This window comes from Lissotriton helveticus, chromosome 7 (assembly GCF_964261635.1).
Source record: "Lissotriton helveticus chromosome 7, aLisHel1.1, whole genome shotgun sequence".
Lineage (NCBI taxonomy): Eukaryota > Metazoa > Chordata > Amphibia > Caudata > Salamandridae > Lissotriton > Lissotriton helveticus.
Genome location: NC_136068.1, coordinates 94920303 through 94945190, shown reverse-complemented (window position 1 = coordinate 94945190; position 24888 = coordinate 94920303). Strand labels below are relative to the sequence as shown.

Sequence of the window (24888 nt, the reverse complement as noted above, 5' to 3'; positions counted from 1 at the left end):
TGGAGACAGGTCTTATATCCTCCCACCAGATCCGTGCAGGTGTGATAGGTGCCACATGTGGGCTGAGGGGTATCTGTTTAGAGGGGGGGCTTCATAAGGAAGAGAGTCATCTCTACATTGTGGGCTGTCCCGGGTGCTTTTTAAGAAAGGGCGTCTTGTATGTGGTCAGTAGCGTTGGGACTGGACTTACAGCTTTCCGCTCATCCTTTTGAGTGCCGTCAAATGTATTCATGTAACAATAAAGTGGAAAACATGTATTGCCATACGTTTTAAAGAATCAAAGTCTGTCAGTATAGCAGCACTGTCAAAGTGTAGTCAAACCTTTTAAAATTCAAAAGCAAAGACGTGCTCTGCGGGAGATGACGAATAACTGAAATTGTATCTGTCTAGAAAGAATACACGCTGAGGGGCAACCCAAGCCCAGCTGGGGTGAAAGCTGAAAATGAAAGTGTTGTGGACATATATGTCCAAGACCAATCATTATGAGAGTAGTAGAGTTGTAATTACAACCCTAGTCACAGATGCACATGAAAACCTGCTGTCTTAAATGCTCTCAAGGTGTTAATTGAACTGTCTTTTTAGGCTCCTAATGTTGGTGGGGATCAATCAATCAGGAATTTGTGAAGCACACTACTCACCCGTGAGGGTCTCAAGGTGCTGATCATTTTAGTTTTTCTACTTTTTTACGGTTAAAAAAACAAAAATTGCCTGCCCTTTCCCTTCTGAACCCAAGCATTCCCCACTGTCTACTTTCATTCTCGCTTCTCACTGATCCATTGTCATGCTTTCTTTCCTGCTTCCTCTGATGGATCTTCCTCTGTCCATCCCCAAGAGACGCTCTCTTCACGGACAGCGGCTCTTATCCTGATCCCTGCAAAGCCACTTCCTATCTTCACAGGATGGAGATACATTGCAGTGTGAACCATATCAGAGCAGGCGAGTGGTGGTTCTTTCACAGAAAGATGCTTTTAAGCACTTTTCTTTACATTTTTCTAGGAAGTTTCATTTCTTAGGAATGTAATTTCTGTCATGTTACTATTTATCACAATTTTTTAGGTATTTTTTTTCTAATCTTACACCTGATGGATCCTAATAATGCCACTGCTGACTTCTAAGGCCGATCGGGGGCCTTCTAACCTCATCCTAGGTATAGTTTTGATTGGCCTCCTTCTCATTATTTCACCTGGAAATAAACAGAAATAGCCTTGTGATTGCACAAGCTAGGCAAGAGTATTTATCCCAGACACTCTAGATGGTGTGAACAGCATCTCAATAGGAAATTCGATAAACACTGATCAGAAGGAAAGTGCTGACTCTTTTTAGGTCTTACCAAAGACAGCGCATGCCTGTCACATGGAAGATCTTTTGTTTTCCTACGATGGGCTTAGAGGGTGCCCACTGCTTACCATTGGTTGGCTTGTCTTTCTCATTTGAATGCTTCCTAATGGTCAGCTGCAGTAAGCATCCTTCCTCTTCGTGTGTTTGTCTCTCCAATGGAGCATGGATGCGTTACTTGAGTCCTTCCATTTCTAATATTGTTAGGCACTACTTTTTCTACTAGTGTTAAAAAATCTACTAGAGTGTGTCTTTTTCAGCTGACTCCCTTTTGTACTTCTCTCCCCTCCTTGTTACTCCAGCTCACCCTCGTCTGTATTGCTTGTGCCCCACGTGCCCGCTCTCCCTTGTCTGTGTTGTTGCTTGCCCCCCCCAAGCTACCTCCCTTCCCCTTGCGGCTGCTTGACCCTCTCACCCTCTCTCCCTTTCCCATGTTGCTGTTTGCCCCCACGCCCCTCCCTTGTCTGTGCTTCTGCATGTTTCCCACCCTCACCCCTCCCTTCCTCATTTGTGTTGCTGCGTGACCCCTACCCTCACAACCTCCCTCCCTCATCCGTGCTACTGTATGCGGCCCTCCTGGCCCTATCCGAGTTTCTGTTTGCCACCAAGCCTTCTTCAATAGCACTTTTTCCCGAACCATTCTATTGCCTTCTCTCCCCACCCTTCATGTTGCCACCTCTGCCTGACCTCCCCCCAACTAGCAATAAAAAAGCGATATAATGCAGATAAGCTGGCTGTGTATTAGCGCATTTGTTTTTTACACTTTCAGCCACTCTGCATGGCACCCATGCTGTTGTACAACATAGCTTAACAACTGACAGTGAAGAGATCACAAGTTTGTGTTACACAGACGAGACCTATTTGCTTTGCCAATGCTTGTTTTGATTATAGACTGTATGCCCAGGGAGATGGCTGTTAAGGAAATATCACAGCTAAGAGTGAGCAAAGTTGCAATTCCACCAGTGGAATTGTCTGAAGGTACTACTTTAGCATTTCAAAAAGCTGGACATTTTTTGTACTTTTCCCAACTTTCCATACATATGTTTGTTCGCTTTTATTTCACTAAAATCTTGAATTTTAATGATGTACTAATTTTTGTCGTTTTTTATTATTCCATATTCTACATCAAATCCACAAAGTTTGTAAAGGTTTACAAAAAAATAAATAAATCATGATTTATATGTTTGCCAAATCTGAAAATATAACTTTACACCTGTCTCGAAGTGCCCAGAATTCAGCAAACTCTATCATTCTGACTCCACCAAGATTGAAAATCTAAGGTCATGAATATAATGTTGTTGAAAAATTCAGACCCTTGTCCAAACCCCAGTTTGTGCAGGGTTTGTATTTATGCGCTGTGCAGACTTTACTGCACCTGGTAATTACTGGATCAATAAAGCCAACAGCCCCCGTTAAATTGTGGCAGTCCAAACGTGCTTGAATACAACAGGAGAAAATGGCACGACAATTTCTTAGACCTGCATATTTTAACATATGCTTGTTATGCCCCATTTTTTGCACAAATCTTATAGTAGTGTATAATACTCAGATCTGATAAATTTCGAAACACCTTGATGTTGTTTTTTATCGGGAGCGATAAATACTGAGCTCCCCCATGGGGCATTCTTAATCAGGGCTTAGGTGTGTGGCAGGAGAAATTAATTTTTCTGTAAGAGAAGATAAGGCATGGCAGGCCCACCCCTCTGATCTATCAAGTGATCCTTAAACTAATTTTGGGCTTGCAGATCACGAACCACCCGCTGCTTTCAGAAGGATTTTGAATGTCTTTTGAGTTACTGTCAATAAAGTAAATGAAGGCAACAGTTCTGCTTGGGTAGCAAATCTATCACACATAAAAGACCTATGAAGCAGCTGTGGGCCTCCAGATGAATCACATATGTCATAGACAAACATTTCTTTGAATGTATGGGTGAGTGTGGAATTTGCATAGTGCAAGCCTGGCCAAAAGGCACTGGAACGCTGAGCAGTGTCAAAGGCAAATATACAGTGAATAAGTGATTGAATGGAAGTTGTGTCACGAGAGTAGAAGAGGGCGATTACTTGTACAGTTCTTTACTGTGGAATGGATTCAGGGGCATATTATCAAGGACCGGTGTTAAAATTATCGCCGTTTTATCGGCAGGAAACTGCCGATAAAACGGCGATAATGGGCTTGATAATACGCCCTTGTTAATTCCCATAGAAGCCTACGTTCTGATGTTAACATGGGCTTCTATGGGAAATAACAAGGGCGTATTATCAAGCCCATTATCGCCGCTTTAGCTGCAGTTTCCTGCCGATAAAAGCAGTGATAATTTTAACACCGGTCCTTGATAATATGCCCCTCAGTTCTTTCCTAAGAAGCAGCATGGTTGAGACGATCTTGATGGATACAGGGATGTTGATCCAGGTCGTGGGTGCCTATAAAGAAATGTCCTTTTCCTTGTTTTTGTCTTTTTTTGCAGTTGTTCCTCTCCAGTCTCGTGGTGTTTTGGCTGCAGCTGTACTGAGAGCCATCAGGCATCATGAGCTTGTTGGCAAGATGGCACGGGGTACTGGTCATGAAGGCTGTGTAGGTGATGGTGCAGGCTGGTAAGGACCGCTAATGGAGTTCCACCAGCCTGAGTGTGAAATGTCCTAATGCCCTTGAGGAGGTGTGTTCTTTTATGTAGGGTGCTGTTCTTTAAGGGGCAAGTGTGGAATCCCAAGAGGCCATAAAGCAAGGTATTTCCATCATCCAAATGCAATAGTATTGTGGCATGAGGGCAGTTCGCAAGTTGCTCTCGGATAGGAACTGTATCAATTTATTCAGCAGAGAGAGAGATGATACCAGGCTGTCTTGACTTTCTTGTTGATGTGTCCATGAGGGGGAAGTTGGTGTCCGGTGTGAGTTTGAGTGACTTAGCATCTATTGGGCGAAAGTCAGGGTTTGATCCATCAAGGTTTTAGCCGGTCAAGCCAGGTTTGGGCTAATTTTTGGTAAAACCAATGAGAGCGAACACACTCCAGACCCTTTATTGTTGTCTATTGGTGCCTAACACAGGAAAAATCCTTTTATTTTAAAAAAGGGCTCTCACTCACTAGGATTACCAATGGCATGCTTCATCATTGAGTCCTCATCCAGATACCTTCATGTATCTGGATGAGCTCAACTTTGCTAGTCAAGGGAGCTCTTAGTGTATAGTGTATTGATGTGGAGGTATCAATATTTAAACTTGCCTAAAGGCATCATTAGGATTGTAGTTTTATTCTGGATATCCTTTGGCAAGGTTAAAGAAGGGTGTTGTCAATGAGCAGGCGATGCAGTGTACTCCGACATCACTCGCTTTCATCAGGACCGTATAAATTAAAGATCCCCAAAGTTATTCTTTTTAGGGTAGTTATATCCTATAGTGCTACATATTTCTTGCTCATTTCCACTCATTCATTCACATTCACTACAGCATGTTTTTCATGTGAACCGTACTGAAAACTATCTTGCATTATGCATTCATTATTTCATCTTCATGGCCTCACAGGGCATTAGAGGTGGGCAGACCTTGTAGTCAATGATTCACACCAGGAGAAACCCCACTTGGCTCCTCTATGCTCAGGAGAGGATAGTTCTCAGTATGCATGTAATACCTGCCTAAAAATACATTCTTCTGCATTGCCTCCCCTCATTCAACTCTACAACTTAAAGGGCGGAGTTACAGCAGATATTTGCGAAACGTTCTTGCTTTGTGGCGTGTCAAGATTGCCCCGGTACGCTTTATATGTAATAAAGAATCACTCTTCCCAGGGTTACTAATTTCCCTTGTTTCCATATAGACTGAAAGTAAGTACCAATTTACACAAGGCATGGCTTCCAGGAACAAATTCTTGAGAAACAATCTGAATTGTGGGACACTACCAGTCCGTCACAAGGTGTTCCACAGTTAACAAAGTTGATAAATGCATGCCCAGGTTCATGCTGGACTGTTCCAACAAGGAACAGGGTCAAGACTGATTTGCATATGGCTGGGTCAAAACTGGGGTGGTGTGGTGAGCAAAAGAATGATGTATTAAACCCAGATCTTTGTGATTGGGGGTGAATGTTTGCATTGTCCAGTATTCCGTCCATCAATTCTTTCTTTTGCATATGTCGCCCTAAGTGGGAAGGGTATGCCCAGACGTGGGTCCCGTGCTCACTACACCACTGGATTCAAGCTAGCCTGGCTGAAGAAGGGTGATGCCCTGAAACAGGTCCCAGGATGCTTGTTTCCGGTCCAGGGAGGACCTGGCTTGACAGTTCGGGCTGGACTTTTCCAACAAGGAAAAGGGTCAAGACAGATTTGCATATGGCTGGGTCAAAACTGGGGTGGTGTGGTGAGCAAAAGAATGATGGATTAAGCCCAGATCTTTGTGACTGGGGTGTATGTTTGCATTGTCCAGCATTCTGTTCATCAATTGTTTCTTTTACAGGTGTTGGGAAGGCAGCTACCTTGAGAGCAAACCACCCCTGCACCCTGAGCTTCTGGTCAAGCTGTCCAGAGGGCATGCAGAGGAGATGTCCAGCTGTACAGGTGTTACACATGGTCTTGGCAGCCACCTAGGTCTCTGGAAGGGACAGCTACAGATGCTAATAGTAACCTGCTGCTTTCTCTTCCGAGAGGGAAAGGAAGGTCAGACAAGCTGGAACCCACTGTGTCCAGTACAACACTAGGTGATCATCTTGACATAAAGGAAGGTCTCCTCAACTGTCTATCAATGTCAAAGCTCAGCTCGCTGTGACTATTGATGTGCATGGGCACCACTTAAAGACAAGAATCGTCACCTCATCACATCTGATACAGGAAGCGAAGTGGAATATGGAAAAAATAAAGCAGACTGTTGAAGTGGAAGAATCTGGTTAAAGTCACAGTCAAGACAACCAAGGGTTTCTCATAAATTCTCCATTTGCCCCTTCTGCTTTCGCTCTGGCCCCTTCCATCTTCACGTCCACTGGAGTCCCTGCTCTACCCATCTCTCCTCTATATAGGGATTCCCTAGGTGTGCTGTGCTTCAGCTCTCTGGTCCTCCTGTCCCACATCCACTGAACCGCTCTCCGTATCGCCTCTTCCTCCTTCACTGGGCTCACTCCTTCTCTCCTCTCCCACCTCTACTCCTTCTCTCCAACCTCTGGTGGATCTCTTTCACTTCTCATCTCTCCCATCTCCAAGGAGCTGGTCCATCCTGCTCTGACACATCCACTGGACCTCTGTGCCTCCCATCTCCATTAGCTCCATGTTAAGTCTCTGCTTCTCGCCTCTCTCACCTCTGCTGGGGCTCACAACTCTACTCTTCCACCTCCATCTCTATCTGAGATGTCTGCTTCCATTCCTCCACTGGAGGCCCATGACTCTCTATGCTCCAACCTCCGCCTACGCTAGATCTCTACTTCTCTCGCCTCACCCACGCTTTCAGGTGCACCCCTCCCCCTGCCATCAAGGGGTTCCCAGCTGGCTGTTTCCCCAGACACACCCCCTAGTTAGACTAGGGGCTTAAGTGGACCGGGTCCTTCCGGATCTCAGTCATGATAGTAATTTAAATCCGACATTGAAACAGGTCCATTTTGGGCCCTGTATTCCTGTCCTTAACATTTCATGAAAAAAACTCATCTATTTCTGAACTATGGGTGTAAAAAAATGTTACGGTAAGGGGCAGGGGCACAAAGGTGTTCAGAATACTGCCCATCCAATCCTTGGCCTCTCTGCAAACAGCACAGTGCAACGTGTGCCAGGTGCAGTTGTGATTCTGTGCAAATATGCGGGTAGAGTGGTACTCGATTTCAGTGTATATGTTTAAGCCACGCCCTTAATTATATAGGCCACGTCCCTCTCAGGGACCCCCCCCCCCCCCCAACACACACACACACACACACTCTTTTCATCCCCCTAAAAGGCCCGGGTAAGCTCTCCTTAAACCATGGCGCAGGGCCTGCCTGCTAAAGGACAGACAGACAGACGTTGAATGACTCACCTCATGTTCACTAAGCGCCCCGAGGGCCCCCTGGGGAAGGGATGTCCCCTCTCTCAGGCCCATGCTGCCCCTCAGCTCTTCTGCGCGGGCTCCGTGGCGCCAGCTGCGGCCACAGGGGTCGGAGTTAATAAACCCTCCACGAGGCCCCACCACAAACCGAGGGCCCAACGGTTTCCAGGGCTTCACTGCACCTCACGCTGGCACGCACGCTCCAATCACGCGCGCACGTTCCATCTTAACCGCGCGCATTCCATCTCACGCGCGATGTTCCATCTGCCGGCGCGCATTCCAGGGGGCACCCGCCCGCATTGCAAGGCACGCGCGCACATTCCAGGGCCCCCCGCGCGCATTTCATCGCACGCGCGCACATTCCAAGGGCACCCGCGCGCATTCCATCTTGCCCGCGCGCATTCCAACACACGCGCGAACATTCCAGGGGCACCCGAGCGCATTCCACCTGGCCCGCGCGCATTCCAAGCACGCGCGCACATTCCAGGAGCACCCGCGCACATTCCATCTCACGCGCATACATTCCATCTGCCGGCGCGCATTCCAAGGCACACGGGCGAATCCCAGGGGCACCGGGCGCATTCCAAGGCACGCGCGCACAGTCCAGGGGCACAAGGGCACATTCCACACCACGCGCGCAGTCTATCTATTGCCAGTAGTTCAGAACACAAGTTTCTCTTAAAACATTTACGACATTAACACTATAGGTTTATTGACTTGCTGCCACCGTTGTCTTCCTAAGTTTGATTCTACCACTTATCTTCCTACATCTCTTAAAAACATACCATATGCGCTAAAAATATATGTATCTTTTAAATCTTCAAATTATACCTCAGATGTTGCATTATGTGGTGAGCGAGTGATGCATATTCTTTTTTATACATAAAAAAAGTCCCAGCCACCTACTGACAGTTTTCCAGAGCCCCTGCTTACAACACCTTGTTACAGCTCTCTGCTAGTTTTATTCTGAGGGTCTTATCCTGAGGGATGTGCATTGAGGCCACTGACATGTCCACACGAAACACAGGCATCCAGGCCTATTCGTCTGCAGGCACAGTGGTGGCAGATGGTGGATCTGAGGCTGCAGCCCAATCAGCGTATAGCAACATGTGTTGTAAGGGGCCCAGATAATCTGACGTGTCAGAGATCATCAAAGGCATTGGGGAGCATGGGCCCCCCCTGGAGTATGGGTTGGGGATACACCAGCCTTGGAGGGGCCTCTCTCGCGCCCCCGAGTCCACCAGGGGCCATGCACAGCTTAGCTCAGGCTATACATGCATCTTTAGTCATGCTAATGAGGATGGTATTATATTGTTTGTGTTGAGGTGCCCCCTTGGTTTTTAGTCGGTGGCAGTCGGTGATCACATGCAGTGATGAGGCAACGGATCCGCGAGGGGACCAGACGTGACGGCACAGCTGTCGATAGCCAATCAGATGTCTGCCCTATTAGCTTAATGGCCACTGTCTGCCATCTTCCTTTGACCCGCTGATGAGCGCCTTCAGCCAGACTAAAAATGTACGCAGTCCTTTGACTGCAGATCTGAACTCGTTGGTGTGCACTATCCTGACGTAGCTATGGGGGAGACATTTAGTGCTCAAGAAAGCGGCTCCAGCAATACAGATTTCGTGTGTACTTTACAAGGAACCGAAACAGCACGAGTTTCTCTCAGGGGCACCTTTCAATGCCTCTCTATGGTGTGAACGCATCTTTAACCTTCAACCCCCTCTCTTCCTGGTACTGCATGTATGGTCATTCACGTGCACAAAGTGGTTCATACATAGCATTCTTTAATGTGCCATATGTATTTCTTCCAGCACTTTTATAGTCTCCCTCTTCTAAAGGTCTGAAGGTTCAAAACTCTTAGTAGTGAGAACTGCTTAGTATATTGATGATAAAGTCACGTTGGTACTGATTAGTTCATAGCTAGTGACATTGATGAAATGAAGGAATGCTCAAACTTAATGTACACTTATTAAAATAACACAACGTTTTTCTAAAACAGACACACCCACACCCACATTACAATCACACTAGTTGTATAATATGCTGAGATATCCAGCTGCAATATTGCCAAAATATGGAGCCTTGGTCAATTGTGTTCAGAATGGATCTTTCCCTTAGAAAAAAGTGATTGGAGAGAGGTTTCCTGTATGTTTGCAGGGCTTACTGTGACCTCTGCCAGGAGCTGCTCTGCCTACAGCAGAAGCCTGCACAGTCCCATCCGGAGTTCCCATTCTAGCTGTCTTTACCAGGTGTGATATTCAGTCAGGCACGCCTGATAGCTCAACTCGAAGTCTAAATGTGTGAGTCTCACTCATAATGAGTGAGAATGTAATCTGCCTTCACACTCTGTTCTGGTTGTCTATACCATGACAATAACATAGGCCTCTGCCCAGTTCTATTTTGTGTTTGCACCTCTTCTCTAAAAACGAAAACCCTTCAACGCTGTGGATCAATTTCCCAATGCTGGTTGTGCTTTCCCATATAGCTGTCTATCGACCAGCACATGGTCAGCCCCTAACGAGATGCTAAGGCACCTAGTGAGTTGTGGTAAATGGGAAACAGAAACTGCGATGAGGTTGTAGCTCTATGAGTTTGTTTATATGTTTCTCTTTGCTTGAGGATATTACATTTTTTGAGAATTGTGTCTAGGGTTTTTGTGGTTTTAAAGTGTTTTTAATATACTGTCATGATATAAATTGTACATATTAACAGGTTTTTACCAATTAAAATATATATATTTTTCATATAATCTGTTGTTATATAAGAGCTTTGATATATTCGGAGTGAGAAGCGATGTGTGTGGGTGGATATGAGTATCTTTGAGGCATGAATGGTGCGATATAAATCTTGACCAAAGGGAATTCTTTTTTAACTTTATGGTTATTGGGAACTCTATCCCTTTGGTTTATAGAGCCCCCTCTCCTTGATATATATCAATGTCTTATATGTATATATCCTTGATTTCAAAGAAAATAAAGTGCAACGGAGGACAATGTAACTTTTTACTGGCAGAGTTCTGTGTTTACAATATTTTTTTCACACACTGCGGAGGATTTATTGGTGGATGACTGCGTCAGGGGTGGGCTTGCAAGACTGAGCTTCTCAGGTGTGTTCATTAATAATCTAAGAGCAGCACTGTCATTGTAAAAGCAATTTTTACCAGGCACTGTAAGAAAAAGGAAATGTGTTTAACTTTTTTATTTGTGTAGGGAAGATAAATATTCTGCAAATTAATTCAGTACAGTGAATTAAGGGAAGAAATGTTTAGTTAGACCTTTTTCTGTGAAATCTGAGCTTTGAAACTACTGGTAAACTTCCAATAAGAAGCCTTTGCCATGTTATCCATCCGTCCAGCCATGTCTGTATGTATTAGGAGTTTTCTACTGTGCTAATTATGCAGACTGGATGGTATAGAGGCTTAGAAAGAAACAACCAACACAGAAAAAGAAACACATATTAATCAATAATATAACAGATAAAAACAATAAACAATATGCAGTTGCATGGTATACGCATTATTTACAGACCTGGCAAAAAAACCACTAACGACTGTACATGTTTCATTATGACTTTGGAGAGACGCTCTTGTAACTCCATATTGCTCATCCAGCAAGGACATCGCCTTCAGCCACGCCACCGGACTCCACTGTACGGACCACAGCTGCGTCCACTTCAGCTTCAAAAGGACCACGATCCACCACCAACAGCAACAGGTTGCACGCAGAAGCTGGAACAAGATCACAGCCGACCAGCTCGCGACTTCCCTGAGCAAGAACCCACCCACCAGCGCAACGAACCCCAGCCAAGCGGCCACCAACCTCACGAAGTGGATCAGCGACTGCGCAGACAACCTCGCCCCTCTGAGGACCCCGCCTAGCAGACCCGGCAGCAAGAAAGCCCCATGGATCACCGACGAACTCAAGAGCTCCAAAAAGGACTGCAGAGCCCTTGAGAAAGCCTGGCGCAGAGACCCAACACCAAACAACATGACTGCCCTCAAGCTCGCCACCCGAAAACACCACCAACTGATCCACACCACCAAGAAAACTGCAATCAAGGAACGACTGGACAACAACGCACACAACAGCAAGGAACTCTTCAACATCGTTAAAGAGCTCTCCAACCCCAACGCCGGAAACAACGACATCACCCCTTTGCAAGACCTCTGCAACTCCCTCGCCTCCTACTTCCACAACAAGATCGCGGACATACACAACAGCTTCAGCACTCAACCGACGCACGCCACGACCGAACCACCGCCCCCCACCACCACCCTCCGCGCCTGGACCCCGATCAGCACCGAAGACACCATCCGCACGATGAACTCCATCCACTCCGGATCTCCCACCGACCCTTGCCCTCACCACGTCTTCAACAAGGTCGACGCTGTCATCGCACCCCACCTGCGGGACATCATCAACACCTCCTTCAACACCGCTACCTTCCCGGAGAGCTGGAAGCACGCCAAACTCAGCGCCCTACTAAAGAAGCCATCAGTCGACCCCACCGACCTCAAGAACTACCGACCCATCTCACTGCTCCCGTTTCCCGCAAAAGTCATCGAGAAGACCGTCAACAAGCAGCTGGCCGCCTTCCTCGAGACGAACGGATCCCTTGACCTCTCACAGTCCGGCTTCCGGGCCAACCACAGCACTGAGACCGCCCTGATCGCAGCAACCGATGACAACCGAGCCCTGCTCGACAACGGAGAAACAGCGGCCCTCATCCTCCTAGACCTCTCCACGGCCTTCGACACTGTCTGCCACCGCACCCTAGTACAGCGCCTCAGCAACATCGGAATCCAGGAGAAGGCACTGGAGTGGATCACCTCCTTCCTCGCCGGAAGGACACAGAGAGTCCGCCTCCCCCCGTTCAGATCAGAAGCCACCGAAGTCATCTGCGGCGTCCCTCAAGGCTCCTCGCTCAGCCCAACCCTCTTCAACGTCTACATGAGTCCCCTCGCAGCCATCGCACGCCAGCACAACCTCAACATCATCTCCTACGCCGACGACACCCAGCTGATCCTCTCCCTCACCAACGACCCCGCCACCGCCAGAGCCAACCTACACGAAGGGATGAAAGAGGTAGCCAAATGGATGAAGAACAGCCGCCTGAAACTGAACTCGGACAAGACGGAAGTCCTCATCCTGGGATCCTCACCCTCCGCCTGGGACGACTCCTGGTGGCCCCCCGCCCTAGGCAGCGCACCCAAACCAACAGACCACGCACGCAACCTGGGCTTCATCCTGGACTCCTCCCTCTCCATGACCAGACAAGTCATCGCCGTCTCCTCGTCGTGCTTCAACATCCTACGCATGCTACGCAAGATCTTCCGGTGGATCCCCACCGAGACCAGGAAGACGGTCACCCAGGCCCTCGTCTCCAGCCGACTGGACTACGGCAACGCCCTCTACGCCGGAACCACCGCCAAACTCCAGAGGAGACTCCAGCGGATCCAGAACGCCTCAGCACGACTCATCCTGAACATCCCCCGTCGCAACCACGTCTCCGGACACCTGAGAGACCTGCACTGGCTCCCGGTCAACAAGAGAATCACCTTCCGTCTCCTCACCCACGCACACAAAGCCCTGCACAACCAAGGCCCAGGATACCTCAACAGCCGCCTCAACTTCTACGCTCCCAAACGCCAGCTTCGATCGACCGGCCACGCCCTTGCCGCCGTCCCCCGCATCCGAAGAGCCACCACAGGGGGAAGGTCCTTCTCCTACCTCGCCGCCAAGACTTGGAACTCCCTCCCGACCCACCTCCGCCTGACCCAGGACCACCTCGCCTTCAGGAAGCAGCTCAAGACCTGGCTGTTCAAGCAGTAGCAGACCCCCCCCCTCCCCTAGCGCCTTGAGACCCTCCGGGTGAGTAGTGCGCTATACAAATGCATTAATTGATTGATTGATTGATATAAAGGAAAACAAGTAACAACTTGAAATGAAGACTGAATAGTAGGGTTTTCTTATACTCCAAGACATCATTAAAGTATACCTTGGAAGACATTGCTTCAAGTAGATTGGCAAGTGTCATTAATACAACTGGAAAATACATTTCCTCCCAAAACAATCGTTGAGAGCTGTTCTGTTCACTGAATCTAGTCCTACTAAAATTGTAATATCACTATGATAGTTCTGTGACAAGTACCAACCACAGGCATGTATTGTAATGATTCTTTCCAAGAAGGCATGTAACAAGTATTTATTTATTTCAAAGGTTTTATATAGCGCTACTGGAACCGAGAGTATCAGAGCGCTTTACAAGGCAGGTGAAAAACAAACAATGAAATAACCTAAAATTTAAGCGAAAACGAGTTACAAAATGATAGTGTAGCCAGCATGTCTAAAGGGGCAGAGAGAATAGAGTTAGAGATTAAGATGGAAATGGATAATGAAAGTTAGGAGAGAGAGGGGGGTGAGGAGAAGGGGAGAAAGAGTACAAGGGCATAGAGATGGGGAGTTAAGAGGAGTGCATAATCGAGGAGTCATTAACATTAGATATCCCAATACTTGGAGCATTTAAAGTGTCAGTAACATTAGATACCCCAATATTTGTTGAGAAGAAGTATGTTTAGTTCTTTTTTGAAGAGATGGTAAGAGGGGTCGCAACGGATATCTTTTGGGAGAGAGTTCCAGATAGTGGGAGCGTTACCAGAGAATGCACTGAATTGGGTCTTTTGACATTTTAGTCTAGGTGGGATTAGGACAAGGGAGTTTGTGCTCCTTAGGGATCTAAAGCAACCTGCTTTGTATAGTTTTGTTGCAAGGTAGGAAGGGGTGTTTTGGTGGAGAGCTTTGTGAGTGATGCAGGCAATCTTATAGGTGGATCTACCTTCAATTGGGAGTCACTTGAGATTTTTGAGGACGGGGGAGATATGATCGCAGCACTCAAGATAATTTAACAACATAACGTACCACAACTTAACTTAACATGCAAGAAACTCTTATTTGGATATGAATTACATCAGTTTTTATTTAAACTATTTAAATTTCCCAACTCAAAATAGATTTTAGAAGTTTATTTAGACAGACACCTGAAAGGAAATGTGTTGTCCGGTTGTGAGACAGCCTGTATTACACTAGCCATTTTCTTTTACATTTTGACTTCGACACCACTAGTTGAATGCCCACGGAAGTCTACCTTTTACTTAAAGAGAATGCACGTTTTACTTCACCATACAGAGAGAGGCATTAGCACATCCACCTAAGTGTTCCTTTGACTCTAGGGATCCTTGATATAATTGAATATGATATCTTGAAAGCACACATTATTCCTCGTGTTCTAAAACGATTTACACATGAGTCTTTGAAGGACTTCCAATGCTGTTTTCAAACAATATAGTATGTGACTAAACATATTATCCTTTAGAATTACAAATGCTGAGAGACTTACAATAATGGAAAGTGAATCCACTTATGTGTAGTGTTCCATTATGTAACAGAGCTATTACCTAAGTTATGTCACGTAATAAGCGACAATCTTTCTAAATATTGCCATTTAACACTCTTAACTCCATGCAAAACCTAAATGCCCACTTTTTTGCAAACATAATTGGTGAAAGCTGCTCTGAATATTTCATTTGTTCTTTTATCCATTAGCATACAGATAGTCTATGGTACTCTTCCAGCATACTTCTTAGGTTACTTTTTACTTGGTATTTTATTGGATAGTGCTTTGATGCACACATTCTTTTAATCTTCCTAATTCTTAGGAAAGTAATTCAGTAACATTCCTTAGCATGACATCATACCATATAGACTGCATCACTCGTTCATCTGCACAAGGAATATACACCAGTTTAACAAAATGTTAAGGTTTTCCCACCTCACATGGTTTTTGTATGCAATCCGTATGTTAGCAATGTAATAAACCCTTATGCAGAAGCTCTGTGAATCTGTGAATGCTGTTATGAGTACGTCAGCAATAGCAGCGATGTAGGATTTAAACAAATGCAATTTAAGATTAAAAGGTTTCTGTCCATGCTTTTGTTAACCTACTGCAAGCCGTGGAAGTGTGAATTAGCTACATAGGAGGGTTTTCTTGGATCGAGTGACAACTTTTGCTTGGAAATCAGTAAGTCTGAGATGTTTTTCTTGTCCCTGTGGCCCATTAATAACTAAAGAATAGGTTTTTGCATAACTACGTGGAGGTGAGGGCAGCCAATGGGAAGGGAGTGGAACTATGCGTAGATTACGGCATCCATTGGGAGAGGAGCAGAACTGTGCGGTGGTGACGGTATTCAATGGGAGGGGAGTGGAACTATGTATGTGGAGGTGAGGGCATCCAATGGGAAGTGAGTGGAACTATGTATGCAAAGGTGAAGGCATCCAATGGGCGGCGAGTGGGAGGAGGAGTAGATAAACCACAGAGTTTGGTCCTGGAGGTGTGTCCAAGAACAGAGTCAAACAGGCAAGGGGATGTGTCCAAATGCAGTTTACAAGCTGGGTGGCACATATACGAAAACACTGGCTACATTCCAGAGCAATCTCAAACAGGTGAGGAAGGTGTGGTGTAAAAGGCTTTGAAGATATTCTCAGAAGCACTGTGCATTTGCCTGAGAGTGGCCACCTCGCTGGCATAATAAGCCATGCCCACATGACACGCTGAAAGACCCTAGAGTTGGCAGATAGCAACGTTTTGGGCTATACATTCAGAGGATCAACCAATTGAAGGCCATGTCCATTAGAAAATGTTCCTAGGTGACCCTGACGACAGAATTCTGGAGTTCGCGAGCTAGCAGGTGAGTGTAGGCCTGTGGTTTCACTACCCACTGCTGGGCATTGCCAGTGTCTCAGAATAGCCCCTCATGCTCCCCTCCACCCCATTCCAAACACCCTTGAAAACAAGCATGAGTGGGGCTAATGGGCATGAACGGAGCGGCATTTCGCAGTGCTTGTACTTGCTCTAGACTGATCTAAATGTGTAGAGATAGAGTAGGATAGTGTTGGGATTGCTTACTAGCTAGGGATGGTATCCCTAATGGGAAGATATCTGTGTAAACAATACTTAGGACATGGTATCTATGCAAGAAAATCTCTGAAAAAGATATTCTGGTACCATTCTCCAAGGTTAAGGTTTTGTTTTTCACCCTAATATAGCACTAACCACCATTGTGACATCACTGTAGCACATTTTGTTCCTGAGTGATCTTTTCTGCAGATCTGGGAAAGCCGTCAATCGAACTGGAGGAACCATCATTTGATAGTGTTGGTTGTCTGTTGGTGTTTGGTTGAGTGCGAAGGGTAGAATAATCGTTTGTAAGGCTTGTCTGATCTTGAAATATCTTTGCAGTGTCTTACTATCCAACACATCAGTGAAGAGCATTATACTGCAGCTTGCTCTGCTGAAACAAGCACTGGCCCATCAATTAGTCACTATGTCTAACCATTGGCACAACCAAATTCCATCATGAGCGCCTCGCACTGACCGTCAAGTAAATCCAGATTCATGCACTTTATTGCTACTAGTGAAGTTTGACCACGATGCCCAGATACTCGGTCATCAGTGCTAAAACCACCAACATCCTGGCAGTATGATGCTTGTGTTGCCAAAGATGTATGATTATGAATGACTGAAAATTAGAACTTAATTTTTCCAAAAGAGTCTGCAAGTGACACCCTGGGGTCTAGATAGGTCTTCCAAGAGCACCCTATTCATGAAGGGCTGCTACCTGTGGAGTATGCCGATGCCATTTTGAAGGTCATAGACTAAGGCTACCAGTCAAATCATCTGATAACACACTGACGGCAAGGCATTTCTGCTATGAAGAATGCAGGGTTGAGTCCCGGACACGGTTACCTGCTGTCGTTACCTCTACCACTGTGGTCCAGACCTTTAGATTGACACAACTCGAAAGATTGACCATCACACGTGCCCGCACCCACTCATGGTCTTCTCTTACCTCTCTGTCGAGTCCAGCAGCCACAGTATTTATGGCCCCCGTCTCACTGTGGATCACAAACATGTCCTGGGCCGGGCTCTGGGGACTTTGGGTCAGGATCCGGTAGTTCACGATTCCATTGTCTGTGGTTGCATCGTCTGCGTCATGTGCGGTCACTGTCATCACATACGTGCCTGGAGCAAGAAAAAAAGAGTCAACATTCAAATGGGTCCCACAAAAGTGACAACACAAGGGGCCCGATTCACAGAATGAACTTAAGACTAAATCCTAAACTTACTACTATTTGGTATTCACAGAATGCACTTACTACTTTCGGGATTCACAGAGTGAACTTACTACTTTCGGGATTCACAGAATAAACTTACTACTTTCGGTATTCACAGAATAGATTTAAGACTACTAACTCTAAGTCCGAAATCGGGGAGTAAATTCCGGCCCGGAGGCGGAGCTTCCGGCTTGGGGGCGGAGCTTGCGGCCCGTAGGCGGAGCTTCCGGCCCGGAGGCAGAGCTTCCGGCCCGGAGTCGGAGCTTGCGGCCCGGAGTTGGAGATTTCAGCATGGCAAAAATCCCCACCTCCGAGCCGGAAGCTCTGCCTCCAAGCCGCAAGCTACGACCGATGGGCAAAAGGGGTGGTGGCCTCGTGATCATTTTAAAACTTCATTTAGAGAGATTCCAGTCACTCAGGATTGTGAAGCTCAGTATTCCGCTTATTTGACGGATCTCTGATATACTGCCCTCCAGGCCTAGAGCGACATTTATTAATAATGTCGGTCAACTATTGGAAACTAAGGTTAATTCCCCAGACCTAATGATCCTTGTGGACATTAATTTCCATCCGGAAAACTCTCTTGATAATGACTCTGTTCACCTCATCAATCTAATGGCCAGCTTAGATTTAGTTCAACTACTTAAGGGCCCGACCCAATTAGCAGGCCATTAACTCGATGGAATCTTCTAGGACAATCCTCATCTTCATTGGATGTCCTCTTACCCACTTGATTGGTCAGACCACCTGTCAGTCATGTTTGAGATCAATGGGATGACCAGTGACCCAAATACCAACTGACCTCAATCCAATACTACCTGCTGCCCTTGCACAAGCTTAGCGCCGATATGCTAAACTCACCTGTAGCCCAGATCATGCCTGGGGTGCCTGAAGATCTTGACTCTGCTGCTAGCAGCTACCATCTTTGGTTGTTTTTTTACCTTAACCAATTGGTTCTATCCAAAGTCATCCCCCTAAACCCTGATTCACAGATAATCTCAGGCTCCAAAAGCAGAAATGCCGTAGGCTCGAAAGAAAATGGAGACTGAATTAAAGAGGAGAGGAATCCTCAATCAAAGTTTCCAGAATTACCAATCATATGCCCAAACTTTATATCCAAGGATGGGTTAGATCCATAGTGGACACAGGTGTAAGTCCTCTCTGGAATTAACTTATCTTGTGGGTTTGGAGCAATTGCTCCCTGGAATACTAATGTCACTTACTGAATAAAATCTAATGCCCTGAATAAGTCCACTGTGTAGACGAAACACGTTGGCTGTAAAATTGGGAATATGGAATTTTAAGAACAGTTTGGAAAAAGACAAATAAAAGAAGAAATACTGAAAATTCAAGGGAACTTTGTTTTGTTTGATATTGCTTCAATTTTGGATGCACCTCTATATTCGTACATAGCATGTCGCAGTGTTAGGGAAAGTTAGGAGAAATGCCCTTTATTGGGTAAGAGATGGTATATTGGTTCATGTTCTGAAGAGAGAGCGATCAAAGATCTCAGCTGTGGAATAAAAGACAGCTTCACAGAGAGATTTGACATGCAATGTCACTACCTAACACCCCTTGGAAGTGAACAGAAGAGGTGACTGACAGATCACAACTCTAGATATCGCGTCGCAGAGTAAATGAAACGGAGCAGATGTTCTAGGTGGCATGCCTATGACAACGCCCTGTTTCAGGTGGGACGTTGCCCCATTCTTAGACACCCTGATGTGGGACCTGAACAAATGCCAGATGTACCTATGGCTGCTGGAAAAGGAAGATGCGTCTGAGGAAGGGACCTAAGGTGAATCTAAGAAAACCACATATGGAAGGAATGGCCATGGACTGTAAGCGCAGTCTTGTGGCACGGTTGCCTCTATTGGGACACCCACCCACTGTTGCATAAGCATTCACGTAGTAATCAGTGGACCATGGACCTTATCCCAATGTAGGCATATCATGAACAGCTGTCACTTAAGAGGGATCTATTGGAAAATAAAGAACCCCATTATTACCAAAACACCACTTTTATTTTTGTTATGTTTGTCACTTCTGTATATTTTGTTTTGTGTAAACCCCCCAGATGCTCCTCTCACTTCATCCTGCACTTAAATGTACAGGTAATGTCTGGTTCATTTCCAGCCCCAAGAAAATGTGGTTTCATGATAATATTGTTGTAAAATGGATTTCTTATTCATGGTGTAGAAATATTCATACAATGCCACTTATATAATAGCAAAACCAGTAATCTGGAAATGACTCAACTACAATCCCCGTGATTTTAAACAAAAGAGACATTTTCTCCACAAAGTTAAGGCCACCAGATGAGTCACTGTTATCAAGAATATCATGTTTCTGTCATTAGCTTTCCTTTTCCACTGTTTTCAGTTGTGTTAGTCCAACTGGATTTACTGTTGTGAACTAGGAATACAACTCCCAGAATGCAATAGTATGTTAACGAAAAGCCAAGAACTACAATATCTGGCAGAAAGGATTTATGGCATGCCATCTTTTATTCATGGAAATAGACGAGAGACTCTTCTGCTTAGTGATCATTCATATAAAGACTAAGGGGCCTGTTTACGAGAATGTCACGCAGTGCAACGCAGCATGTCACCTTCCTGCACTGCGTGATAGGGAAAGGACAGGAATGTGCCGTATTTATGGCAATGCAGCACATTCCTGCCTTATCCCCTGCGCTGGTGCCCTTTGACAACGTAGCGGCAACGCAGGCCCACCTGCACTATAATGCAAGTGGGCCTTCATTGCATGCTGGATTGTTTTTGTTCAGGAAGGACACCTTCCTGCACACAAAAAGTCCTGAGAGGCGTATTCTTCTTTCAATGTGTGTTGCAGAATGGAAGTAATAACGAGGAGAAATAAAGATATTTCTCCTAGTTACGCCTCTGATGGGTAGGAGTATCTTTCTGGAACATTCCCAGGTTTTACCAGTTTAGGTTAATCTGGGAATGCGTCACAAACCATGGGAGTTGAATGGGAAAACCCATGTTACACCAATGGAACGCCTTCCCAGGGCAGAGTAAAGCAACGCAGCAATTTGCCCCGCGTTGCCTTATGCTAGATTTAAGGAGCCCCTCAGGGCTACGCAAAGTGGCTTGCATGGCTTCATAAATCACATGTATGGCATTGCGTGGTGCAAGAACAATGCAAACTGGCTCATAAATAGGTTTTTTAATATGTACAGGGTGTTGCTCTGTACCATAAGCAATACACAGCCATATGAGAACCAGGTATTAAGTGGCTGCAGACAAGCTAAGTTGCCTATGCATCTCCCTCCTGACCTCCTGGTGGAGAATGACAATACAGAAGACAAGGATTACAGTTATGTGAAAAGCACTTGAGTGAGAAAGGGACAGTGACCATGATCCCAATGTATGTGGGTCAAAAATTAGTTACTGCAGGAGTCTGCAGAGCTGTTCGCTGACCAAAATAAGCCAGAGAAATGTGCCAGCAGCAACAGCAACAAAGTATTCTAGGGTCAGTTTAAGTGAGGCTGATTCTTAGATTGGAGATGTCCAGAACTGTATATTCAAAGAACATAATTACAAAACAAAATCAAGATGCTAGGTTTCATTTAATTTCTTCTTCTTCGTTGGACATGTGTGTGCTTTCACATGGATCAGTCAAATGTGACAATACAAGGCATGTATTGACAAACATTTTTAGAGGGAAAGAGGAGAAAAGCTTTCGCTTAGGGTTTCAGTTAGTCAACCTAGAAACAGCCAATTATATTTCAGCACCACAGATGTAAAAGGCAAAGATGACCAACTCTTTTTTTTTTCCCTATACACCTGCTGGATGTGAACCTGTCTGGTTTTTAAACATGTTAGCCCCTTTGCAGCTGGGCGTGCACAGCGTGCTGCTCGTCATGAGCCATGGTGGTCGTGTGCTCATGACGAGCTGAGCTCGTCATGACCACACCCGTTCCTTTAGAACGCTCGCACAGCAGGGCAATTTGCCTAGCATGCGAGCGTTCTAACGGTCATGACGAGCTCAGCTCGTCATAAGCACACGAGCACCGTGGCTCATGACGAGCTGAGCTCGTCATGAGACTCGAAGGTGTTAAATGTAAGTTAAACACGCACGCAACCTGGGCTTCATCCTGGACTCCTCCCTCTCCATGACCAGACAAGTCAACGCCGTCTCCTCGTCGTGCTTCAACATCCTGCGCATGCTACGTAAGATCTTCCGATGGATCCCCACCGAGACCAGGAAGACGGTCACCCAGGCCCTCGTCACCAGCCGTCTGGACTACGGCAACTCCCTCTACGCCGGAACCACCGCCAAACTCCAGAAGAGACTCCAGCGGATCCAGAACACCTCAGCACGACTCATCCTGGACATCCCCCGCCGCAGCCACATCTCCGGACACCTGAGAGACCTGCACTGGCTCCCGGTCAACAAGAGAATCACCTTCCGGCTCCTCACCCACGCACACAAAGCCCTACACAACCAAGGACCAGGATACCTCAACAGCCGCCTCAACTTCTACGCTCCCAAACGCCAGCTTCGATCGACCAGCCACGCCCTCGCCGCCGTCCCCCGCATCCGAAGAGCCACCACAGGAGGAAGGTCCTTCTCCTACCTGGCCGCCAAGACTTGGAACTCCCTTCCGACCCACCTCCGCCTGACCCAGGACCACCTCGCCTTCAGGAAGCAGCTCAAGACCTGGCTGTTTGAGCAGTAGCGGCCCCCCTCCCCCCAGCGCCTTGAGACCCCCCGGGTGAGTAGTGCGCTATATAAATGCTCTGATTGATTGATTGATTAAATGGGTGCAATTATGAAGTTATTTTTGAATGTCTAGGAGTCTTTGGCAATGTGTGGGAAACTTGCGAGGTTATTTGTAAAGATAGGCCCAGATATCCAAATCTTCACACAGCGCAGGGCAGTGCCCAAAATTGCTGCATTGTGATGTGTGAGAGGGAGAGCGCTAGAAAGCACAATCCACAAAGCTACGGCACTATCCTGCTCTCTTGCTGTGCCAGCGCACAATCAGGCTGCCGAGCGTCACACACCAACTTTTGCACCATAGTGCAAAGGTGCCTGCGTGAGTCTAGCATAGGTTGCATACGGAACGGATAACCTTCCAGTACAAAGTTCTACGCCTAGACAAACGTTAAAACTTTTCCCACAATGTATGAGTGCTGTACAGTACAGCACGCATGCAAAGTGGGGAAAGTTAGGATACATAATAGCATTTCTTTTTTTAAATCCTGCTTTCAAGAGGCGTTATTTTTAAGCCAAAAACCAGGCCCGGACTGGCCATAGCGGGCATCCGGCAATCCCCCGGTGCGCCGCCCGGGTGGGGGCCAGTTTTGGGCCCCTGGGGACCGTTTTGTTACAGGGCCGTTTTCGCAGCATAGCTGCAAAATCGGCCCTGTACCAAAATCGGCCGAAAACCGGCCCCCTGCAAAGCGCTCGGCGGCACCTCCAACACCCCCCGCCCCTCCCCGAGTGGGGAGGGGGGGCACTTTGCCAGGGCCGGTTGTAGTTCCCTGCCAAAAACCCTATTGTTAGTAGATAAGGTGTTGCATCAAACACCATGGGTAGCTGCATGGAAATGCCCATGTACCACCAATGGAAGGCTCCCTTGACGCAGAGTAACACAAAGCAGCAATTTGCAATGGTTTGCGTCATTTTCAGGTAACATTCCAGGTGCAAAACAAGTTTTATGCTGGAAAGTAATTCTAAGGAAAACATTTTGTGCAGGTTTGCTTCACTATTGTGACGCAAACCAGCTAAAAATATTTGTTACTATGGGCATCTAATTAAAGAATATTCCTTTGTAAACATGCACTTCTTGAAATCACATGTGTTCTATGTAAGTTTTGTAATTAACATTCATTGTAAACATGATTCCTCTAAACATGCAGGATTCTATACAAACCCGTGACCAATATTCCTTTGTTTAGCTGTAATTCTTTTTAAAATCCTGTACGATTCAAATGTAAATCTGTAATTTATTTTTTTCATGGTAAACTTGTGGTTCTCAGCAGCGTGTCAAATTGTATGTAAACCCGTAATTAATATTCCCTTGCAAACATGCTTGAAAACGCGTGGGGTTCAATAGGAGCCTGTAATTAATATTCAATGCAAACACAAGATTCCTGGGTGAATGCAGGATTCTGTGCAAGCCTGTGACGAATATTCCTTTGTAAACACGAGAATCTTGAAAGATGCCAGATTCAATGGAAGTCTCTCATTAATATTCCTTCCTAAACTCGGGATTCTTGAAAGCATGTGAGATTGTATGTAAACCTGCAATTAATGGTTGTATGCCATTACAACGCATGCTTTTTCCACGCAGGTATTACAATGCTAGTCGTTACAACGACTTGCGTTGGGGGCGCTGGATAGTGGAATAGTTTAATTTACTATTCCAACTCTAGTCCCCGTGGATAGTAGGGAAGGTTTTGGATAGTAAATTAAACTATTCCCTATCCTACAGCGCCCTCCAGCGCAAGTCGTTGTAACGACTTGCGTTGTAATACCTGCGTTGTAAAGGTACTGCGTGGTAAAAGTTTCGTTGTAAAGGATGTTTACCGCAATTAATCATCCTTAATTTGGGATTCTACATAAACCTGGCATTTGAGATTCTAAATAAACCTGGGGCATTTATTCTAAAAATATGGGATCATACAGAGGGTTTTTTCTAAACTTTCACTTATCCTTTTTAAGGTTGTATTTATGTAAGTATGTGTGGCTACTTGTGTACAATGGGGCAGTGCGGAATTTGTAAATAAATAAGTGACAGGGCTCTCGTCAGGAGGCCACTGAAGCTTGCGCCACAAATTGCCCCTGCCAACGCTGCCAACTATAGTAACACTATAACTACAAACCATCACATTCCTACAAGTGTGACAATTAAGACTATTCCAGGCCCCCAAAGGTATAAGAATGGCTTGGGTGGCAGGTACTAGTCATTTTGAATGTATATTGAATTAATAATTGACTGCTGTTGTGATCATCTGATACAATGCCACCTTGTGGCTGACTGCCACAAGCACAGGTGTTGACAATTAAGTGCCGGTTCCGAGCACCGGAAACCACCTGCTAAAATTAAGCACTGCAATGGAGATAACTCCAAATGGCATATGTCTTTTAATGTTGTTTTATGATTTGTAAACACATGGAATCTTTTGTAAATATGTAAAAATATTTGCAAATATGCGCCCAATTTTGCAAAAATGTGGTATTCTTTGTAAACATGTGAAGCAGTTGCAGAAAAGAAAAAACCTTGAAACAAGATGTTTTACTAACACGTGGGATTGTGTGTCAATGTATAGAATGTTTTGTTAATAACTGTGATATATCTTTGAAAGTGAACGATTCTTTGTAAATATGTCAAATACGTGGCACCCACATGGCCCTATTTGT

General features: G+C 45.8%; 1 protein-coding gene across 1 annotated transcript in view; it reads right to left on the bottom strand.

The window, feature by feature from the left end:
• The window catches only part of CDH4 (cadherin 4), a 748299-nt gene that overhangs the window by 343407 nt on the left and 380004 nt on the right, over nt 1-24888 (bottom strand). Inside the window, exon 5 of the mRNA XM_078651582.1 lies at nt 17232-17404. Within this exon, the coding sequence (XP_078507708.1) occupies nt 17232-17404 (173 nt within the window). The remainder of the gene's footprint in view (nt 1-17231; nt 17405-24888) is intronic.